Source organism: Corvus cornix, chromosome 2 (genome assembly GCF_000738735.6).
Source record: "Corvus cornix cornix isolate S_Up_H32 chromosome 2, ASM73873v5, whole genome shotgun sequence".
In the NCBI taxonomy this organism is placed as follows: domain Eukaryota; kingdom Metazoa; phylum Chordata; class Aves; order Passeriformes; family Corvidae; genus Corvus; species Corvus cornix.
In genome coordinates this window covers 121,908,976-121,930,325 of record NC_046333.1, presented here as the reverse complement: position 1 = coordinate 121,930,325, position 21,350 = coordinate 121,908,976, and the positions used below count along the sequence as shown (strand labels likewise).

Here is a 21,350-nt window from a genome sequence, read left to right as displayed (position 1 = left end):
CCCACTTCCCCGTGGGTCCAGGTGAACGATCCTGCGGGCGCAGTGGTCGGCACGGCCAACAGTCCTGCTCCTCCGGCGGGGCTCCCTCCAGCCGCAGGGACGGAAACACCTCCGTGATCTCTGGCACTCCTGCGGAAAGCGCTTCGGTCCTGAACCGGAGGAGTGCGGATGCCAGCGGGACCCCGCTTCCCTGACCCGGCAGGCGGCCGGGGATGAAACCGGGCCGGGGCGGCGGGAGCAGCATTCCCCCCTCTCAGCCTCCATCCCCGCCGCGGTACTGAGCGCGGGCGGGAGGTGGCGTCCCGTAGGCGTTAACGACGGGGTTTAAGGCTGGAACAGGGGAAATCCTGCCTCATGCAAGACAACCTGGCAGCCCCACCACCGCAGACCTCGTTCTCAGCCCTCCTGCCGGGAACGCCGGGTCTGGCGGCGGAGCGGTTCCCGCCCGTCCCGGGACGCAGCCGGCCCCGGGACAGAGCCACTGCCCGGCACACAGCCAGTGCTCGGGATACAGCCGGTCCCAGGACACAGCCGGTGTTCGGGATACAGCCGGTCCCGGGACACAGCCACTGCTCGGGACACAGCCACTGCCCGGCACACAGCCACTGCCCGGCACACAGCCAGTGCTCGGGACACAGCCACTGCTCGGGACACAGCCACTGCCCGGCACCACAGCAACTGCTCGGGACACAGCCAGTGCTCGGACACAGCCGATCCCGGCACACAGCAACTGCTCGGGACACAGCCAGTGCTCGGGACACAGCCGATCCCGGGACACAGCCACTGCTCGGCACACAGCCAGTGCTCGCACACAGCCAATCCCGGGACACAGCCACTGCTCGGGACACAGCCGGTCCCGGCACACAGCCGATCCCGGGACACAGCCGATCCCGGGACACAGCCGGTCCCGGGACACAGCCACTGCTCGGGACACAGCCACTGCCTGGCACACAGCCGGTCCCGGCACACAGCCACTGCTCGGGACACAGCCACTGCCCGGCACACAGCCGGTCCCGGCACACAGCCACTGCTCGGGACACAGCCGGGTCCCGGCACACAGCCGATCCCGGGACACAGCCGATCCCGGGACACAGCCGGCTCCGGCCCCGCCGGGCGGAAGCAGTTCCCGGACGCTTTTACCTCAGGCACTCGCCGGCCACCTCGGCGCTCGCACGGCGGTCAGGCACAACGGCGGACTTCCAAACCTGGGGTCCTGCCGGCGGGCAGGGCCTCGCCTGCGCGGGCGAATGAGCTAAGAGTGCGCCGCGCACGCGCACGCCCCTCTCTTCCGGCGCTGACCATGGCGGACAAGGAGTGAGTCTCGTCCCGCCCGCTGCTATCCGCCGCCATCCGTGGCAGCCGCGCCGCCCGAGCCCTGCCCACACCGTCCCCGGGGCCGCCGCGCCTCCGTCGGGGGCTGGGAGCGGTGGGAGGGGAGGGACCGCGCGGTGGAGATGGAGCCGCCACCGGCTCGGCCCTTCCGCAGGCGGCGGCTGCGGCCGCCGGCCCTTGGCGGGATGGGGAGGGGGATCGGGCCCCGAGCGCCGTCGCCGCCGGGCATGTGGGGCCGGGGCGGCTAGTTCCTCCTGGCTGGGCGGGCGGACAGGGCTGTGTTGGGGTTACAGCAGGGAGTGGTTGCCGGCCGGGCTGGGGTAGGCGCTCGCCAGGATGATTATGGCTCTATAAACGCTGTTCTGACAAGTTCTGTCGCGTGTAAAAGTTAAAAATCTGCAGGACAAGAGGGAACGGGGCAGAAACTAATATACAGGCAATTCGCCCGAAGTTGAGGAGGAACTTCTTTGCCGTACGGGTGACCACACACTGGAGCAGGTTGCCCAGAGAGGTTGTGGAGTCGTCCTGACTGGAGATGTTCAAAACCCATCCGGATGCAATCCAGTGTCCTGTACTCTGGCATGACCCTGCTTGAGCAGGGAGGCTGGACCAGATGATCTGCTGTGGTCCCTTCCAACCCTGACCCATTCTGTGATAATCTGGGCAAGCTGAGAGTCCTGTGAAATAAATTTCACAGTACTACCAAATTAGCTTTTCCTCTTCAAGCACCTGTTGAAATGTTCATTGGTCAGAGAGAAGTTATTTTGAAATGACTTTGTTTTATTATCAGTTGTAGCAAAGTAGGACCAGTCTTTGTAGTTACGACTTAGTGCAGCTCTGGTTGGTCTGTCAGGCTTCCTTGTCTGGAAAATGTGGACAGTGCAGGTTCTGAACTAGAACATCACCCAATTCAGTCCCAGGGAACTGTCCTGGGACACTGTTCTAGGCCTAGGAACAGTGGGGATGAGGAAGACACAGTGAAGTGGCTCAAGGCACGGAGGCCTGCACATGTGTTTCTGAGAGTTTTGATGTTTGTCATATGTAACTTCTTTTAGTTCTTTTCTACCAACTAAAAGTTTTTATTTGTGTTTTCATTTAGAGTAAAGAAGGTGCCCTCTGTGCCCGAGAGCCTGCTGAAGAAGCGGCAGGCCTATGCGGTTATGAAAGCCAAACGTCAGAAGAAGATTTTGGCTATAAAAAAGGTGAATATTCTCTGATCCTTTGACTCAAATTGCTGTGCTGCTGCAGTAGCAGCTGCTGCTACTGCTGATGTGGTGCAGTACAGAAGTTCACAGTGTTGAGACCAGCATGTTGGTATTTTCTTAATTGTTGGATTAAAATATACTTTTAGTGGCTGATAACAAAGTTTGGGCAGAGTTAAGGGTAAAGTGTACCGCTGTCTGTAACATTGAAGTTAGTCTTGTTCAGGGCAAGAGGTTATAGCCTTTGTGAGGGGGAGCTTGATGTATGATCAGAGAATCCTAGAACTGTAAGGGGTTGGAAGGGACCCTAAAGATCATCTAGTTCCAACCCTCCCTGCTATGGACAGGGACACCTCCACTAGACCAGGTTGCTCAAATATCCAATCCAACCTGGCTTTGAACACTGTTGGTGCTGGCCCATCCACAGCCTCCCAGGGCAGCCTGTTCCAGTGTCTCACCACCCTCGCAATAAAGAATTTCTTCCTTATATCTAACTTAAATTTCCCCTCTTTCAGTTTGTGCTTATTACTCTTTATCACCACAGTTCTGGTGAAGAGTCAGGAATAATAATATTGTTTGCTGTATAACAGCCTGCCAGGTTCTCTGGAGCATCACTGAGGGCTGTTCTGAGCTGTGTGATACTGATCTGTGTTACTTGTGGGAAGTTCTAGAATATGGCATGTTACTTGAAGGTGATTTTCATGTGTTAAAAGGAATTATCTAACTTCAAACGATTTCCAATTTATTGCAGTACCGCAAGGCACAAAGGAAGCTCATCTATGCAAGAGCCCAGGCTTACCACAAGGAGTACAGGCACATGTACAGGCAGGAGATCCGTATGGCCAGGATGGCCCGGAAAGCTGGCAATTACTACGTCCCAGCTGAGCCGAAACTGGCATTTGTGATCAGGATAAGAGGGTAAGGTCGGATACAGATGTAAGCAGGTTTCTATTCAAAAGCACTGAAGTTGGCTTTCCTGGTACCTCTCTGTTTGGAGGGCTTAAATACTTTACCAAGATAAAGCCTCCTACCAGTGGCTTGAGAAGTTGTTGGTAGATGCTGTATATGCCCCAGAGGTGTGTTTAATTAAGGACTAAATTATTTTGCTGTCTACTGTCTTTAGGAATCTCTGCTTTTAAGAAGACAAGGCTGCAAGTACATGCAGACAGTTATTCTTTCTCAACTTTAACTTGATAAAATTATATGCCCCTATTCCCAAACATTCTGCTGAGTTTTCCTTCAAGTGTTTGTTTTGTTCTACTCCGGTAAAGTGTTACAGGGAACTAAAAAAAGGTGTGATTGGAAGGATTACATTCATGACAGCACAAGGGTAGTTCTCAATTGTTCCAGTGTAATACTTATTTCAATTCTTTTCATGGAAATAGATGTTTTAACTTCACACTGAAATATGTAGTGATAGTAAGTTAATTTACTAAGCTTGCTTTGTGTAATTCACAAAATGTATTTTCATATGGGAGCAGTACTATTGTATTTTGGGGCCTTTTTTTTAACCTGATACCTAGTGTTTCTGGGGTGTTGATGATTCAGGCACTTTCCCTTTCTTCTCCAGTACCAATGGTGTCAGCCCAAAGGTCCGCAAGGTTCTGCAGCTTCTTCGCCTGCGGCAGATTTTTAACGGCACCTTTGTAAAACTCAACAAAGCCTCTATCAACATGTTGCGGATTGTTGAACCCTACATTGCCTGGGGGTGAGTGAAAGGCTCAGTTGTACCTAATCAGGGTGCAGGTATTGAGCGGCTTTTGCATTTTGCTATGCTAGACTTGTACAGCTTTTTTATCTTCTGTGTGCTTTCCTGTCTTTGCATTGAAAGTGTGGTTAAGGCAGTGCTTTAAAGGTAATGGCTGCTAGATATGATTGCACTCTCATACTGGTGTTCTTGGGAACTTGGTGTGAGATTTGCTTCTCTGTTGCTTTTGTATTTACATTTGTGACATGCTGAAATGATCTTTAGTTGTTTGGTATGGAAGTCCAAATCAGGGAGGTTAACATTAACTTGAAATGTGGCTTGCAGAGACTTACAATTCTTTTTTTGAACGTGACTGTTTCAGTTACCCCAACCTCAAGTCTGTGCATGAACTGATCTACAAGCGTGGTTACGGCAAGATCAACAAGCAGCGCATTGCTCTGACTGACAACCGCCTGATCCAGAAACGCCTTGGTAAATTCTGCTGAGCAAAACAGGAAGCCAGCTGGTTGCCTTGGGGTGATCAGTGCAGTGCTGAGCTGGACGACTGTCCTTATGTGTCACTGGAGTACACTGGTGTTAGGTTATGATCTCTACTTCTGTCTTAATTGCTTAATACAAAGCAAGCTGGGAGTAACTTCCATCATAAAGTATTGAAAACAGGTGTAAAGAATCAAATTTTAGCCTTTTAAATGTGTAAAGTTAAATGTAAACTTCTTGACCTTTAAGGGGTCAGTAGATCTTTGAGTAATGACAGTGTGCTGTAGTATGAAACAGTCATCATGGCTCTGAGCTTTCAAACTTAGAGACATTGTATCTTCGACTTTTGTGATCTGGTAAACAGACTTTTTAAACTTACTGAAGGAAGAACTAGGTAGTAAAAGTAATCAGTGTATTCAGTAAAAAACAAAGCATGGTAAACAGTTGTTGGGATATGGGCTGCTCTAGGAGGCTCCCTTCTTTTGCAGTCATGCCAGAATGAGTGAAAGTGATCACTTAAGTCTCTCCCTTTTTTGGCACTTGATTGGCATTTTTCTTCAGATAAGGCGTGTTTCTTTTCCTGTGCAATAGATAAACAGATTCTAAAGGTATCTATATTCGGTTGTAATCTCTTTTTAGAACTCTATTTTATGAGAGTTAACTTGTAACATGTTGCTGAAGACTCTGGAAGGGCATTAAGGAAGCATGCTGTAGCATTATTCAGCAGCCTAACTTAATAGTGAGTTTCCCTGAGTTACACATAGCTATGGTTTAGGTGTATTTAATCAAACTTTTCTCCAAAGAGCAGTCTGTTTTCCTAAGATTCACTAAGTGTGGGTTTTTTGTTGTTCCTCACTGCCGGCAGCAAATATTTTAACAGTTGAAACTGATGCCTCTTGCCAAATGTGCCAATTACATGTTGACTTGGCTGCAGCTAATCCATTTTAATTGGAAAAGTCAGCCATTCAGTTTCATGACAAAGTGAGTGCTTTCTGACTTCCTGAAGTTTGTCAAAATAAGTAGGCATGACAGTAACAACGTGATAATTTTTAGTTTGTTACTGACCAGTGCCTATGTAGTCTTTCTGAAAGCTATGTCTGAATTTTAGGAAAGCTTGGCATCATCTGCATGGAAGATGTGATCCATGAAATTTACACTGTTGGCAAGAACTTCAAAGTTGTGAACAACTTCCTTTGGCCCTTCAAGTTGTCTTCTCCTCGGGGTGGAATGAAGAAGAAAACTATCCACTTTGTGGAAGGTGGGGATGCTGGTAACAGAGAAGACCAGATCAACAGACTCATAAGGAGAATGAACTAATGGTGAGATATTGCCCAAAGCAATCAACTGTTCAGCTCTGCAGGCTGCTGTCATTATTTGTCAGACATTCAAGTTTAATAGATGCTCACTCATTCTTGGGTGGTACCTACAGTATAAAGCTACTTGAACAATACAGTGTTCTGGTTTTATTTTGGAAGTCTTACTAAAGCATAAACATTTGGGAAGTTGAATTGTCTCTGTAGCTGATAATGTTTAGAAAATACAAACATTACCAATAACTTGTTTTAAAGCCTTATTTGGTTTTATGATGGGAAGCCTTGAGATCTTGGCTAAATCTTTCAACCCTCATTAATGACCTGTTAGTATCATCAAAAACTTGTGTTTGCAAGTACGGTGTTTTTTCAAGTTTTCTAGAAAAGCCTGATTAAGATTGGTGTAAATTTTCAGCTTGTTCAAGCTTCAGAATGATTCATTTAAAGCTTTCATGTCTGGTGACCAAGTTGGTAATTTTGAAAGACTTGATTTGCCCATTTGAGTAGTCTATTCCTTAGAAATGAGAAGGTTTATTAGCACTTGAAGTGATTTAAGTGACAGCTGAGTCCTAAAGGTAGGACCTACTCCAAACAATCTGTCTTATCTATTGTTGTCACTCTCCTGTTTCTGCTTCGGTGAGAAGTCTGTGCCATTCAAAGCCAACACTTTTTTCAGATTTCTTGTACTTCCCTTTGCTTTTTAGACACTAAACTAGCTTCAGTGTTGTCCATATCTTAGTTTCAGTCAAGGGTAAATATCTTTTTTGCTTTGACAGGTATGCTGGAATTTAAGAAAACTTCATTGTGTTAGGGTGTTTGGAAAGGACATCAAACAAAGGCCAAATTTTCCTCAAACTAATTCTTCCAAAGTCAAAATGGTTTTTTTGGTTGGCTTGTTTGGATATGTGTGGGGTAGGATTTTGTTGTTTGGTTGTTTTTTGTAGGGTTCTGTTTATTCTTTAGATCACATGTGCAGTTTAGTTCTGAATTTCTAGCTTCAGGGGATGGATTCATAAAAAAAAAATGGGTAGTGTTGTGGCTTTACAGTTTAAAACTGGTGCAGTTGCATTTGGATGAGTTCTCAGAAATTAAAGTTTTTGAAGGGAAGGAAGTTTTACCTTGCTTTGTTTTGCTGTTTTGTTTTTTTTTTTCTCAAGTCTTTTAAAAATATTCTTAAAGCCAAGGCACAGCAAATTGAGCTCGTTGGGTCTGCTGTCTGTCCAAGGAGCTAAAGGAGATCTAGGAAATACTTTCCATTTGATTGACAGTGTTTATTGAAGCTTTTTTTGTAGGCTGCTGATTTCCTCAGTTCAAGCTCCTTGCATTTTGTGCTGTTACTTCCCATCTGTGAAGTCAGCAGAGTTTTAAAGCACCGGTTACATGGCACGTGGAAATTTGAACTTTAGGAGAATAGTTCCTTACTGAGGACAGTGTTCTTGCAAAGCTTTTTAGCTCAGCTATGGGAAGATGTTGGTAACTTTGAGAAGCAGAATTGCTGTAACGTTTGGTGCCTGGGGTGATGTTAAGTTACTCCCACTACTATTGTAGAAATTTTGCTGGAAGAAACTTGAAAGTTCAGTACTGGCAGATGTGTCCTTGAAGTTAGTGCATAACCAAGGCTGAGGAGGACCTTATGCTCCTGTCTGGTTTCTGAGCATAATGCTGTTTTTAATGGAAACACACTGCAGCTTTTCTGTCAGTGTAGATCTTTCTCCTCCATCTTCCCTGCTAAATGTCTAACCCAACGCTTAGATTGTTCACTTCTGAAGGAGGTGAGCAATGTGGCTCTGTTTTCACTCTTGCAAACCTTGTGGTCTGCAATTCAGGCTCGAGTGCATCCGTATTACATTCTGCACATTCGAAGCCACACCAATTTACCAGGGTTTCTAACAGAAGGCAATGCCAGGGCTGACATGCTGGCCAACCCTGCGTGGGTAGGGCTTCAGCCTGACAGAATTGCACAAGCCAAGGTGTCCCATGGTTTAGAAAGAAGCAGGAAAACTCCTTGCTAACAGCATTTTTGTATCCACAAATGTCAGGTGTATATTGGTAGTCTTGTTTTCAGGAGCCTTCCTACAGGAGGGAAGCTTCTAGTTCGCTATTGCAGTCACTGTAAATGCCTGTGAAGATTGGTATATTGGCAGAGAAACAAGGGATATTAATTCATCTGGTTGCTCATGTTTCTCACTGGACTTGTAGCTCAGCATCCCTTGTAAATGGCATACATTAGAGCTTTACTTCATCTTTTAATTTGGAAAGTGACCTTGCAGTTTCTTATTTTATGCTTATAAGCAGTTTTTACACTTTTTCTGCAAACATACATAACTAAATCTGAGATAAATTGATTGTTCTCATCTCTTCCACTTTCTTTTCCTGCTGTTGTGGACAGAGAGCATGTTTAAAATAGAAGTAGCCTACACATAGAAAATAGAAGAATGTTGTATAATTTCTACTGAGGCTGTGGCCAAACTGGAGTAGTAAGATCAGGTGACATACTGGCAGTATTCTCCAGGTAATGTCACGATGAGGGGGCTGTGTATCTGAAGAACAGTATTCCTCTTTGCTATAAGTAGATAGTTTCCTGCTATTTGTCTTTATTTTTTTACTACTTAAGTCATAGTCTCAAATGAATTTAAGAAATAGACTTCCAGTACTGATTCCTTTGTATAGATTGGGAGGAAAGAGCATAGTACTAGACAGCAAATGTTGACAACTCAGTATTGGCAACATAATGAATGTGATTAATTTTTGGAGCAAACTTTACAGGAACTGGTCCCAAGTCGGCTTTTTGCTTTCATTTTTGTATCTAAACAGTCTCTGAAATGTGCTTAAAATGAGAATGCAGCAAAAGGTAGAATATGTACAATGTCTTGGCATGTCTTTAAATATCAAGTGTAGGTACCAGCAGTTCAAGGTAGAAATGCTTATCCTGTTAGGTCTGGTACTCAAAGTCTGTGTTTTCAGTGAAGAGATGTTAACGTAGAAGTTAGTTATCATGTGCAAGACTATTGCAGTCTTCAGTCCAGTGAAATAAAATGAGTGTTTTCGGCCCGAATTACAAATTGTGAAAATGTATTACTTTTTCATGTGGCCAGAGTTGTTTCAGATCTACATGTGCCTAATGATACCTTTTTCTTTTTTGCCTTGCAGGTAAAGATGCCCAGCTGCAATATTTCAAAGTCTGGTCTGTTAATAAAACAATCTTGCACAAAACAGTCTGTTGTCTTGATTGGTCTCTTTCTTCTGAAGTGGCGGCGTTTGCCAGGTTCACTTTGGAGTCGTGTTTCAAAGAGCCACAGTTTGAATTAGCAGTATGTAGATACTGCTTAACCTTCATCTGGAGGAAGAAAATTTGGAAGGCTTTGTGCAGGTAACAGATGAGGTTTTGAGGTGCAACAGTTAGTTACTTTTGGTGTGATTAAAACGTGCAGTAAATGACAAACTGAGCTGTGTGCTGTTGAGTGGGCAGGGTCCCTGATTAGTTGTAGTGCACCAGAAAGCTTTGTGAGAATCTATGTAAAGAAGCAGCAAGTGTAAATCTGTTCTTAACATCTTAAGATCAGAGAATCATAGAACGGCCTAAGTTTGAAGGGACCTTAAAGATACAATCTAGTTTCAATGCCCCTGCTGTGGACACCTTTCACTAAACCAGATTGTTCAGAGCTCCATCCAACCTGGCCTTGAGCACTTCCAGGAATGGGGCATCCACAACTTCTCTTGGCAACCTCCTCCAGTGCCTTGCCACCCTCACAGCAAAGAATTTCTTCCTAAAAATCTAATTAAATCTACTCTCAATTTGAAGCCATTGCTCCTTGTCCTGTCCCTACATGCCCTGGTAAAAAGTCCCTTTCCATCTTTATTGTAGGTTCCCTTCAGGTATTGGAAGGCCACAGTTAGGTCACCCTGAAGTCTTGTCCAGGCTGAATAATCCCGGTTCTTCTAGCCTTATGGGAGAGGTGCTCCATCCCCCTAACCTTCCTAATGGCTCTCCTCTGGACTTGTGCAAACAGGTTGATGCCCTTCCACTGCTGGGGACCTCTGAGCTGGATAATTACTTCCAGCTTTGAACACCATCAGGTATTTTTTACCAAAGGAAGCATAAAATACTTTACAAAATAGTAAATTTTTTTCCACATTCTAGGTACTTACTCAGTTTAATTAGCTAATTTGTTTGCAGTGTTCTACTGCAGATATTTTGGAAGTGGAGAGCACAGGATTCACGAGGATATGAGCAGTTGCTGATAATGTGTAGGTGTAGCAGAAAGAAGGGACTTGTAAAACATGTAATTGCATTTAAACTGTTTTCTTATCTTGCAAGCACTACTGGAGGAGTCTTAGCCTGCTGAAGCATTTGGTGCAGCAGATCAGTAAGTTGTGTCTGCTCTGACTGAAATGGTTTTTTTCAGGTCAGGTACAGGCAGTGAAGGAGCCCTGTATAAATTCACTGTCACTGATTTTTGTGCCAATTTCTGCAACAGCTTATTTTTGCACTTCAGTTTAAATAAAACTTAACAACAATGCTAGTTTATTGAAGTTTGTCAGAAGGTAGTTTTTAAGTAACATGGGAATTTATGATGGCAGTTTAACTAAAAATAGTTGAGTGCTTTTGTTTGTAAATGTGTTTGGTCATTGGCAAAAGAGCTGAGTGTCAGCCAGTGGGTTAGTGTTTCCAGCTATTTGAACAACCAAATTCTAAAACCTGAACTGGTAATTCCCCTATTGTGAGTCAAGCTCCCAAATGCACTATCACAGCTGCTTGTGTCTAACAACAAAAGTACCAACACCTTAGTCCATTTAAGTTAACTGCACTAAATCAGAAAAATTTAGCGTTGCCTTGTGGCTATTCAGTGCAAGTAATGGGAGTACGTGCTTGAAAGAGGTTTAGTGAGTGGATGAGTTGGAAACCATAGAAGTATTTCATTAGGCATCTTCATAAAGGGATGTTTTACAAGGAAAAAAAATGCATTTTTATAAATTGCTGGATGAAGGGAAAAAATTTTACAGTGAAAATTATAATCACTTTGCATAGTTAATGGAATTTATTTTGTAAGAGTACAGTCTTAGTTCAGTTTAGAATTGCACCAATGACCAATGAATTTTGCATGTTAGGGGGATGTACCCAATAAAAATCTGTTGACTGTGGCATCCCTGTTCATTTTTTTCAGTTGTAGTTTGTCCACTACTTCCCTACAGCATTTTCAGTTATTTTCCTCGGATCCACACACATCTTCTAGTATATTAACAGGCAAGCATTTTGTGAACATAATGAACCCATACAAATGGATAGCAGACATTGTGTGATAGGTATAGAGAATAACATATTAGCTCATTAAATTAATCAGTGCTGTAGGAGTTTGTTTGTCTGATAAGAGGGCTATATAGGTCCCAGATTTTGTTTAAAGTAGTACATGGGCTAAAGCATTAGTGAGGAGAAAGTTAATTTGGTTTCCATGGTACTTAAGCAACTCATTTTTCTTGCCCCCCTCTGAAATTCTCTTTCAGATAACAGCTGCAAAATGTTAGTACATAGTGTGGAAACTAATACTAAACTGTAGCTGTGTTTAAGCCACTAATTTGGCGTAATTGGTCACCTTTTATAGCATAGCTTTCAGGATTTTTGATATTGCTTTTCAGGCATGTCCCATAGTAGGTGTTTACAGAAACAGCTCACAATCTGATAGCTAAGGTCAGAATTTGCACTGGAAATGTGGTGCAATCCACTTACTCAATGCATGCATTTTGGAGCATTTATGAGGCAATTTAAGTTAAAAATGTAGCAGCTAAAGACAGTCCTGAAACAAAAAATAATTCAAATCCTTTGTCAATGTTCTATGATAAAGTTCAGGTTCTTGGAAACGTTGTTACTTGCTCACTGTCCATAACTGCCAGCTGCTGACACATTCTGAAATAAAATTTCTGTGAACTCCGCTCCCCTTTCAGAATGACCAACATCTTCCTGTTAGTTCCTCAGAACTGAAGCCAGAAGCTTTACCTAATAGCTATTGGAGAAGAAAAGGGAGACTGAAATGCTAACAACTCACAAATTTTTCAGGCATGCTAAGGTTTTTATGCTTTACAATTAATTGATATGCCTTTCTTTGCTGGTGTCCAGCTCATAACAGCCTGTTTCACTATCACCAAGTGTAAAGTCATACATCTGGAAATGGAATGGGAGCCCATCCCAAGGATCAGTGTTTCGAGAGAAAGTTAGGAGACATGATGGATGGTCAGCTGAACATAAGCCCCCACTTGGCCAAATGCAATTCTTGGATGCTTTAAAAAGGGAATATCAAATGATATGGGGGAGGCAATACTACTTTTGTTCCAGTAGTGCTTACACTAGTGCCAAATGCAGTATCCAGTTCTTGTGCCAAAAATCAAGCACATGCCTTATAATATACTCAGAGCTTGCTTTAAAGGCAGACATGGTTACAAAATGAGTATCTACCTATAATTGCCTCCATGAAGAAAAGTAGTTTGATAATAGAGAATTCTTTGATCTAACAAAGCTATAATAGGATGAAATGTCTTGAAATTGAATCCAGAAAAATGTTGGGCTTTAAGCAAACAATTTTAATGGAACATAATTAGAGACTGGAACACTTAACCAGTGGTGTGCCAGATTCTTTGTTAGTGGTCATTTCTAAATAGAAGCTTGGGGTTTTTCTTTCTTGCTATACTTCCAAGAGATTTGTTGAGGACAGTCCTGGTGCCTCTCTTGCTCAGCAGAAGTTACTAAATGCAGGCCCTTCAGGTACTTGATAGATACAAGTCAGAGCCTTGTTTTAAGGTGTCTAGCCACCCAGAGTGACATTCAGAATGGTAATGGTGAGTGTTACATGCTTCACAAGGGAACTTGGACTACAAAGTCCAAGCACAGTGCAAAAAGTAGCAAGTCGCTTAAACCTCAGCATAAACAGGGCTCAGGAGAGAGATGGTAGGGCTTCACATACCTCTGTGAGCTTTGCTGCTTCTGCCTGTTTGGAATCCAGATCTGGCAGCTCTCTTCTAAGTATTGGGACCCATGGGCTGTTTCAAGAATTGAATAGCACTTACCGTTCATGTTGAGTCCCCAGCAAGCAGAATGGTGTTCCTGTTTCATACAACAGGCTTGCTTACACTTAGGCGATGGGTTTGTTCAAACCATTCCTCCCATGTCCCATTTTCCAGAAGATTGTCCTTTCCACAGAACTATAGGTGAGAAAAATCTCAGCATGTTGTTCCTATTGAAGCTGCACCAAAAGTCTAAGGCAGGCAGAAGATCACAATTTTAGTTTAGATTAGGAAACTGCAGAGCAGACAGATATGAATCTGAAAACAGTCAAGCTTAGAAGGGAACAAAATCTTAATCTCCCAAATCCCAGGCAAAATGTTCCGCTTAACTAGTTTTGTCTGGTCTAAGTCGTAGTGAGTATTTCTTTGTCTTCATGGATCTTTTGCATGATTATGTCCACTCTCTCTTGTAATGTTCCCATTCTTGGCACACTTGATTTTTTTCTAAAAGCATTTGTACTACAACAGACTAGTCTGGGCATTTTAGATCCCCAAAACATGCAGGTTTAGATGTAAGTAAGCTCTTACATGTAGCAGTTTTTCATGAGTGAAAAGTCTGAAAAATGAACTACTGGGCTCATGAAGTGCAAGTGCTAAGAACCAGGATGTTCAGAAACAATTTTCTAGCATAGTTTTTAGTCTGTCTGTAGATGATCACACCAGCCATTTCTAGCCTAATCAGTGAAAACGAAATACTTGTGACCTTGGCCATCTTGCAAATAAGAGCAAATTTCCAAAGTCCTGAGCTGTAAACAATATTCCCTGATTTATTTTTCTAAGGGTAAAAAATCTGCTTTTGCATGTTTTTGCACTCTGAATACTGAGTATTTCTTCATATAAAATATTAATTGCAGCAAATATCTTTCATGATTAAATAAATAGGTACTTGGAGGAAAACAATGAGAAATAAGGGCGTGTGCAATCATAGAGCCATGGGGTGTATATGGGGAGGAAGTCACATGCAAAGTGAAGTCTCTGGTAGAGGAGGAAAAGGGAGCAGAGGGAAGTGTAAGCAGCAGTGTAACTCTTCACTTGGCTTAGCACTGTTTTGGCAGTCCAGAGGGGCTGTAAATCCAGTTTAACTAGCCAGCATGCCACATGCTTTACATGCCTCCCATCCTGAGTTGCTCTGGCAGTCGGAGGTGTGTTGAACAACTTAACTAGTCCTTGGAGTCTGCCTGGAGTATTGGATGTCTCCTGGTGAGTGTGTGCTGCCCAGGCCCTGCAGCACTGTCATGGAGCTCTACCCATGGCACATTTCCACTCTTGCTGCACTTTGTTAGGAGCTCTGCAAGGATTACCTCACTGACATATCTGATGGCAGCTATTACCCACAATATTATGCTCTTTACTGCACTATAAAATCCAATTGAAGATTTCAAGTTCTGATCACTCCAAATATCTCATGAATAGAATAACACAGTAGAACCTCATAATTTCAGCACAATGCATGTTTAATTTTTCAGTACTAATACTGTGTTTCACATATCATTATAACAAGGCCTCCAAGATAAAAAGAAGTAAAATACAGTGAGCCAAGACAAGTAGGAAAATGGGATTCAAGGAAGGCTTTAAGCATACCAAGTTTTAGTTTGAAAAACAGATAGACTTTTTTAGGCTTCTTTTGCCAGGTATTATTTAACAAGTGAACTGTAAGAGAACATGTTTAACCAGTAATACTGGTGCTTTTTTGGTGCTGATCCTAATTTTCTAATTTTAAGTACTTTTTTTTTAACCTGAAATGCTTTTTTAAAATTTTGGTAGTCCCTCCTACTACTGAAATAGAGTAGGTGTGGCTTTTCTTTATACAAATGGTCTCCTAATATACACATACACACACACTTTATGGGAGAAGCCATCAGAATTGAAAGTGCATAATCATGGAATAATAGAATCATAGAATAGTATCCTGAGCTGGAAGGGAACCACAAGGATCACTGAGTCCCACTTCTGGCCCTGCACAGCACCATCCCCAAGAGTCACACCATGTGCCTGGGAGCATTGTGCAAACACTTCCTGAACCCTGTCAGGCTTGGTGCTGTGACCACTTCCCTGGGAGCCTGTTCAGTGCCCAAACACCCTCTGGGGTCAGAACCTTTTTCTGATATCCAACCTAAACCTCCCCTGGCACAGCTTCAGGCCTTGGGTGCTGTCGCTGGTCACCAGAGAGAAGAGATCAGTGTCTGCCCCTCCTCTTCCCCTTATGAGGGAGTTGTAGGCTGTAATGAGGTTGTCTGTGTATATTCAATAATTTTATGTGACTGAGATGTGTTCAAATTCACATGTATAATTCTGCAGCAAAAATTACCTACACTTCTGACAAATTGAGTTTTTCTGAGTAATGGCTATGCTTTCTTTTGAACTCAGCATTACATATGGTTTGAATTATCCTACTGGCTCGAGCATCTTTTGGTCTATAGACATGTATCGTGGATGTTAAATAAACTTAGACTTGATCTAAATAGAGAGATTCCTTGCCGTGCCAAAATGTGCTTTACTCTGGACAGGCACAGTAGGAGAATTGTAGGAGATAATTTTGGCTGCTGTAGTCCTGCAGGACTGAGCTTGTAGTAAAGCTTTAAATACCAGTTTGGGTACCTATCTGCAAAGGGAACTGTGTCCAGAGCAAGGTCTGAGCCAGCAGTTTTCAGCTGGAGTGAGAGTTGGTCTGGACCAGCAGAGGGGAAATATTCCTGGGCTACTCCCTCTTAGCTCTGCGCTTTTTCATTTATTCAAATGAATAAGACCTTCTTTTGAACATCACTCACTACTTTATTTTTTTAACTTAAATTTGCCCAATTTCTTACAGGTTTTGCCCTTGTGTTTTGTGAAAAGCTGTGAAAAAAACAGGGTATGAGAATGAAATAACACTTTAATTTCTATCCCTTCCCTTAACATGTTTTTTTAAACCAAGCCCATTGATACTTCACTATACAAGTAATACAGATTAACAATTGGTTGTGTCAGAATAACAAGCCAAGGCCTGAGATAAATTTGCAGAATTTTTGTTCTGGGTGCTGTACTAGTGCTTGTTGGAAGACTGTTGTTGTACTGAAGAAACTGTAAACTAAAATAAGTGGAACTTGTAAATCAAGTGATGGCACACAAATGCAATCTTTAAAATATAATCTTAGTGAATCATGTTACATTAAAAACATTGATATGTACCATATCAATGTTTTTAAACATTGATTTAGATTAAATCAATGTTTAAATGTTAGATTTAAATCCACTTTTTGCTAAATGCCTTGGTTTTGTTCACTCCCTTTTCACTTTCTTTTTTATTTCACAAAGCATGCATGATTTAGCAAAAGAGGCTATTTCTGCCTCAATTACGCTTTTCAGAATGCAAATTTTTATTCTTGTGTTTAGTTTCTTCTCATGTTCTCAGTCTGAGTCTTCTTGAACCAAAATTTTGCAAAGGGAATGAACTTCTACCTTTTGCTCAGAAGCTGAACTTTTGAAGGGAATATAACTTTTTTTTTCAATGATAAACTGTTACTTCTGAAATAAACCAAATACATATATTCAGTTTTTCTTCCTATTTTTTTACATGATGTTTTTTAACAGTATAGATAAAGGTGAGTGGTAACAGTTGTCCTACATGGGAAATGGATGGAAATTTGTAGGAAAAACCCATGTATCCCTGAAGAAAATCAGGTCTTTTCTCTGTCTGGGAGTCAGGATGATGAAACTCTCCCTCCACAGATTATTTTTCCCAAGGACTCCTGTTACTCAGCCATCTGCAATGTCTGCTCTTGAAGTGCTGAACTTAAACCCATGTATTTGTAGTACAGAAGTGCTATGAGTAACTTCTGGGTCTTTAAGACCTTCAGGAACCTACAGATGCAAAAGTGAATGGTGGTGACAGCTCTATCAGACAGAAAGGCTCCTGCAGTAACATGCTGTGGAAATGTTCCTCCTGGTAACAGCCTTGTGCAAAGTTACACATAGCTGAGGGCTATTTCTTTAGTGTGTTGAAACCATTTTATTTCAAGCAATTGTGCTTAAACTGAGGTCCAACAATACTACAATTTGTTATATGAAATTTCATTAGAATTGCATTCAGAGCAGGCCTCACTTGGGAAGAGAAAATAGCCCCCAGCCCAAAAGCTGCCATTACCCATCTGGAGCCTTCACAAATGAAGTACAGATCCTATAAACAATTTATGTTTTGGATGCTGATGAAGTATCAGAGCACATGTCAAGTTATAACCTCTGACAAAGTTCTGGTCACTTTCTGAAAGTTCACTCAGAAGAAACAAGGCCCTTTCGTGGGGTCTGCATTCTAGGAATGACTGGGAAAGGCAGGGCACGTGCTTTAGAAACAGTAATAGCCTAAGCATTAAAAATTGTTGTGGGTGGTGTAAGCAACCATGTACCTTTTGGTTGCTTACACAAAGCCTGTAGGAACACGGCAGGTGACTGTACCACAGTCAGTTTGTAAATGAATCTCTAGATGGAGCCAAAACAGATCTCATGCCCCAGTGTTGCAGACAGAGAAATGAATTTTTCTACTGAAGGCTTACAGCTAGGAGAAAACATTCAATTCCATACCAAATCTCTGTAAATTACTGAGGTTCCTTACTGATTTTTTTACGGCTTAAAGACTAAAAAATTGCGGTGCTAGTAGTCTAAAAAATTGCATATCAGGACATTTTACTACATATTAATGGCTAATGTAATGTCAGAATCACTTATCTCACAGTCAATCTGCACCTGTGCATCCATTACATACATAAAATCAGTACGAAAATCTCATGGTGCATCCTGTAATATTTGCCTGCACATTAACGATTTTCTGAATTGTCAGCATTGATAAGTGCTAGTCACACATGTTCCCTTTTGGTGCTGTGTTTTTGGTGTGACATCTGTTTTGCCTGTCATTTACTGGCCCACTGTTTCAGAAAAGCATTTAACAGCTTTGTTATATGTGCAGGCTTAAGAATCTCAACACCGTTCTTGTCTGTGGTATCTATTGATAGGTTAGGACAGAACAATGTTTAAAAGCATCTTTTCCTTGGGAAAAGAAATTGCAGACTGCAAACAAAGTTGAGGGAAAATAACCCCTGACTGGTTTTATATGTTATTCTTGATTATTTTCATAATGTAGACCATATACTAATAAAGAAACTATTTAAAGTTGTGTTTCCTTTCATTTTTCCCTCATACAACTTCATAGAAATGTGTGATTTGACAGACTCACAATGGTAATTGATGTATGTGGAAGAGTAGGAAAGCATCTATGTTAAAACTGACCAAATTAAAACCAGCTTGGTTGGTCCTTTTAATCACAGAACCTCTTCTATCCTGCTGTCTCACTGGAGCTGAAGGTAGCTGAACTATGGGAGATTGCAAGTTTGCACTGCACTGGGTTTAGTCTGAGAGAAAACTACAGCTCTCAAATATACAGCTTTTTGCACTGTCTGTGAAAAACTGCGTAGACTGCATGATGTCAGGTTCATGAGATAATTTCAGCCTCAGAATTGCTTTCTTTCTTAGCAAAAAGACAAGCTTCCAGCATTTACAGGTGCTGCAGAATACCCAGTGAAGCAAGTTGAGAACCATGAGCTTTGCCTGGCGTGGAACCCATCTGGCACTAATCCTTGAGAGATTCAAGGAAGTAACACCTAGTTGCTCAGTCAAAAGTCCCACACCACATCATTTTTGTTTCTGACTTCATTTCACAGGATAACTCGTCTTTTCAGAGAGCATTGCGTGCTGAATCACCCAGAAACTTTTTGCCCCTAATAGTGGAGGATCTTTGCTCATATCGTGGGACTGACTGATGGAAGAACTGCAAGCGTGTCCATCTCTCTGCAGACTCAGTTTCAGGGCAGTAACTGCCTTTAGTCAGTGTGTCACTGAGGAAAGGTGTCCATTAGACACAAAATTATAGGAACTTTGTCAAGGTAATCAAAACCAAGTCTGTTACAGTGATTTATTCCTATCATAGTGACCTGCAAATTGAGAATGAGGTAGATCTGGTTAATGAATGCAGAGAGTGGCTTTGCCATTATCTGCTGTTGAATATGTATAACTGTACTAGGTGATATGGCAGCTCTATTTCTACCATGGCATTCCTCTACGATCCCTGGCAAAGCACGAAGAGCCAGATAAACACTCACAGTGAAACATCAAAGAGTAGAACTTCAGTCTCAGAGCAACAATGAAATGTGATTTATGTGAACAGAAAAGTGTGCTCTGTAGTGACAAGGAACTAACTCTAAAATAAATGAGAACTTGGATAACTAATAGAGATGAATAATGAAAGAAAAGAGTTTGGAAGGAAGCTCTTGAAGTCAATCATCTGCTGAAAGTACAGTAACTTCAAAATTAGGCTATTCAGAACACTGAGTTTTGAAATTCTCCTTGGATGGAAATGATACAGCCTTTCTACATGATATTCAATTATTCTCACATAACTAATTTTCCCTCTTGCAATATGGCAGTTGCCTCTTGTTCCTTTGCTGTGCCATGATGATGGAGTCTGTGTCCATTCTACAAGCTCTTTTTAGGTACTTTGCAGTTAGAGCCCCCTCTTTCTTTTCCTTCAGCATTTTCCACTAGCTGAACAGACCTGGTTCCTTCAGTCTCTTGTAATGTATGCCTATGGCATGGGATTTGGAGCTCGATGATCTTTAAGGTCCCTTCCAGTCCAAACCATTCTGTGATTCTGTGATTCTATGATTCTATGATACTACATGCCATCTTCCTGAATTACCTTAGTAGCCCTCTAGATTTCCTTTTGTGTTGACATATCTGCTGGAAGGTCCAAAACTCAGTACAGAAGTCCAGATGTAGCTTCATCAGTGCTAGGTAAAGAGAAATAATCTTTCTTCAGCCTACTTGCCATGCTCTAGCTAACACTGGTCAGTTGGCAGTTAGCCTTCACCATTGCAGGGGCTCATGTCCATCAGGAATCTTTTCTACTAAAGTCTAGACAGACAACATCCACAGCCTTTCCCTCACCTCACCCAATGGGTCACCTGGTCATAGCAGGAGTCAAGCAGGACATGCTTTTTGTAAATGGATCCCATTCAGCCCCAGAAACCTGTGTGTGTCTAAGTGATACAGCAGGTCACTGACCATTTTCCCTCGGATTATGGAGGCATTTTTCTGCTCCCCTTTTCTGTCTTCCAGCTCAGAGGGCTGCCTACCCCAAGGACCACTGGTCCTATTTTTTCTCCCTCCAAAATGTGGGGCTTGGGATCTTGTCTCTCTTTCCAAGGATCCTGTCTTCTGATCATCCCCTCTGACACTACTGTATGCTCAGCTTCTCTGCTGTTCCTTCAGATAGTTGCTCACCTGGTGACTTGACCAGTGCCCACTTCCAGCAGCTGACACTGCTGGAACATGTGAAGCCCACCACTGCAGACAGTCACCTCACACCCATGGCTTGGTTGCCTCCTGTTTTGAATTGTGTTGGTCTTTATAACATGACTGCATGCAGTAGCTTTCCATTGTGTCAAAGGGACCTCAGAATTCTGCACTGTGGCCTCCTGCCCCTTTTCCCCATGTCTTCTCTTCTCATCCCTCTAATCTGTTCATAGCCCTTGTCTCTAGGCACGAGCAGAGTTTGTGGAGGCAAGGACACTTCTGCTCTCAGAATTCCTGTGTTTTACTGCTGGTATGTAATGACAGTGTGTAAGATACAGGGATTCTGGAAGAGAAAAGATGCCTCAGTTCATACTACCATGAAGAATTGAATTCCACTACATTTAATAGTTGCAACTGTATGTTTGCTAATTTTCTGTGTACCTGCCCAGACATCTCAGGCTATTGCTTGCAAAAGCCTTGGAAACTCGCAGTAAGAGTAATGGGATCCACATTTTTGCATATTGAGGGCTACTCATTGCAAGTGCCTTGAACGAACCAGATCCAGCATGCCTCGGATTAGGCAACCAAAATCAGCAGGTATTTTGAAATGTACCCTTTGTTTGGAACAGCCCCTCCTCTACAACAACGGTAAAATAATTCACTTTGTGGAACACATGCATGCACTGTAGTGAGAAAAACTCCTAAGAGAATTCATAGCTCCGTCTTCAAAACAATATGTATTAAATCATTTGGAGGGCCACACACTGAGTATCAAAGGGAAAACAGTACTGGATTATTGTTCATTAAGTGAGCATCGTTCATCTGATACACCAAAAGAAGCAGGAGTGCTGTCGAATGAAAAGCCTGTGGCTATATAATGGCACTACAGCTTATTCTAAGGGTCAGTGAAGGAAGAACTTGACTTCCATGCTGTAAACTCTAGTATTT

General features: G+C 42.6%; 1 protein-coding gene across 1 annotated transcript; it reads left to right on the top strand.

The window, feature by feature from the left end:
* The first annotated feature begins 1,212 nt into the window (after positions 1-1,212).
* On the top strand, positions 1,213-9,244 carry RPL7 (ribosomal protein L7). Its single transcript, XM_039549317.1, has 7 exons — positions 1,213-1,314; positions 2,432-2,534; positions 3,286-3,452; positions 4,105-4,242; positions 4,604-4,713; positions 5,828-6,038; positions 9,180-9,244. The coding sequence occupies exons 1-6, from the start codon at positions 1,301-1,303 to the stop codon at positions 6,034-6,036; spliced, it is 741 nt and encodes a 246-aa protein (XP_039405251.1). The 5' UTR covers positions 1,213-1,300; the 3' UTR covers positions 6,037-6,038; positions 9,180-9,244.
* Positions 9,245-21,350: the final 12,106 nt, after the last annotated feature.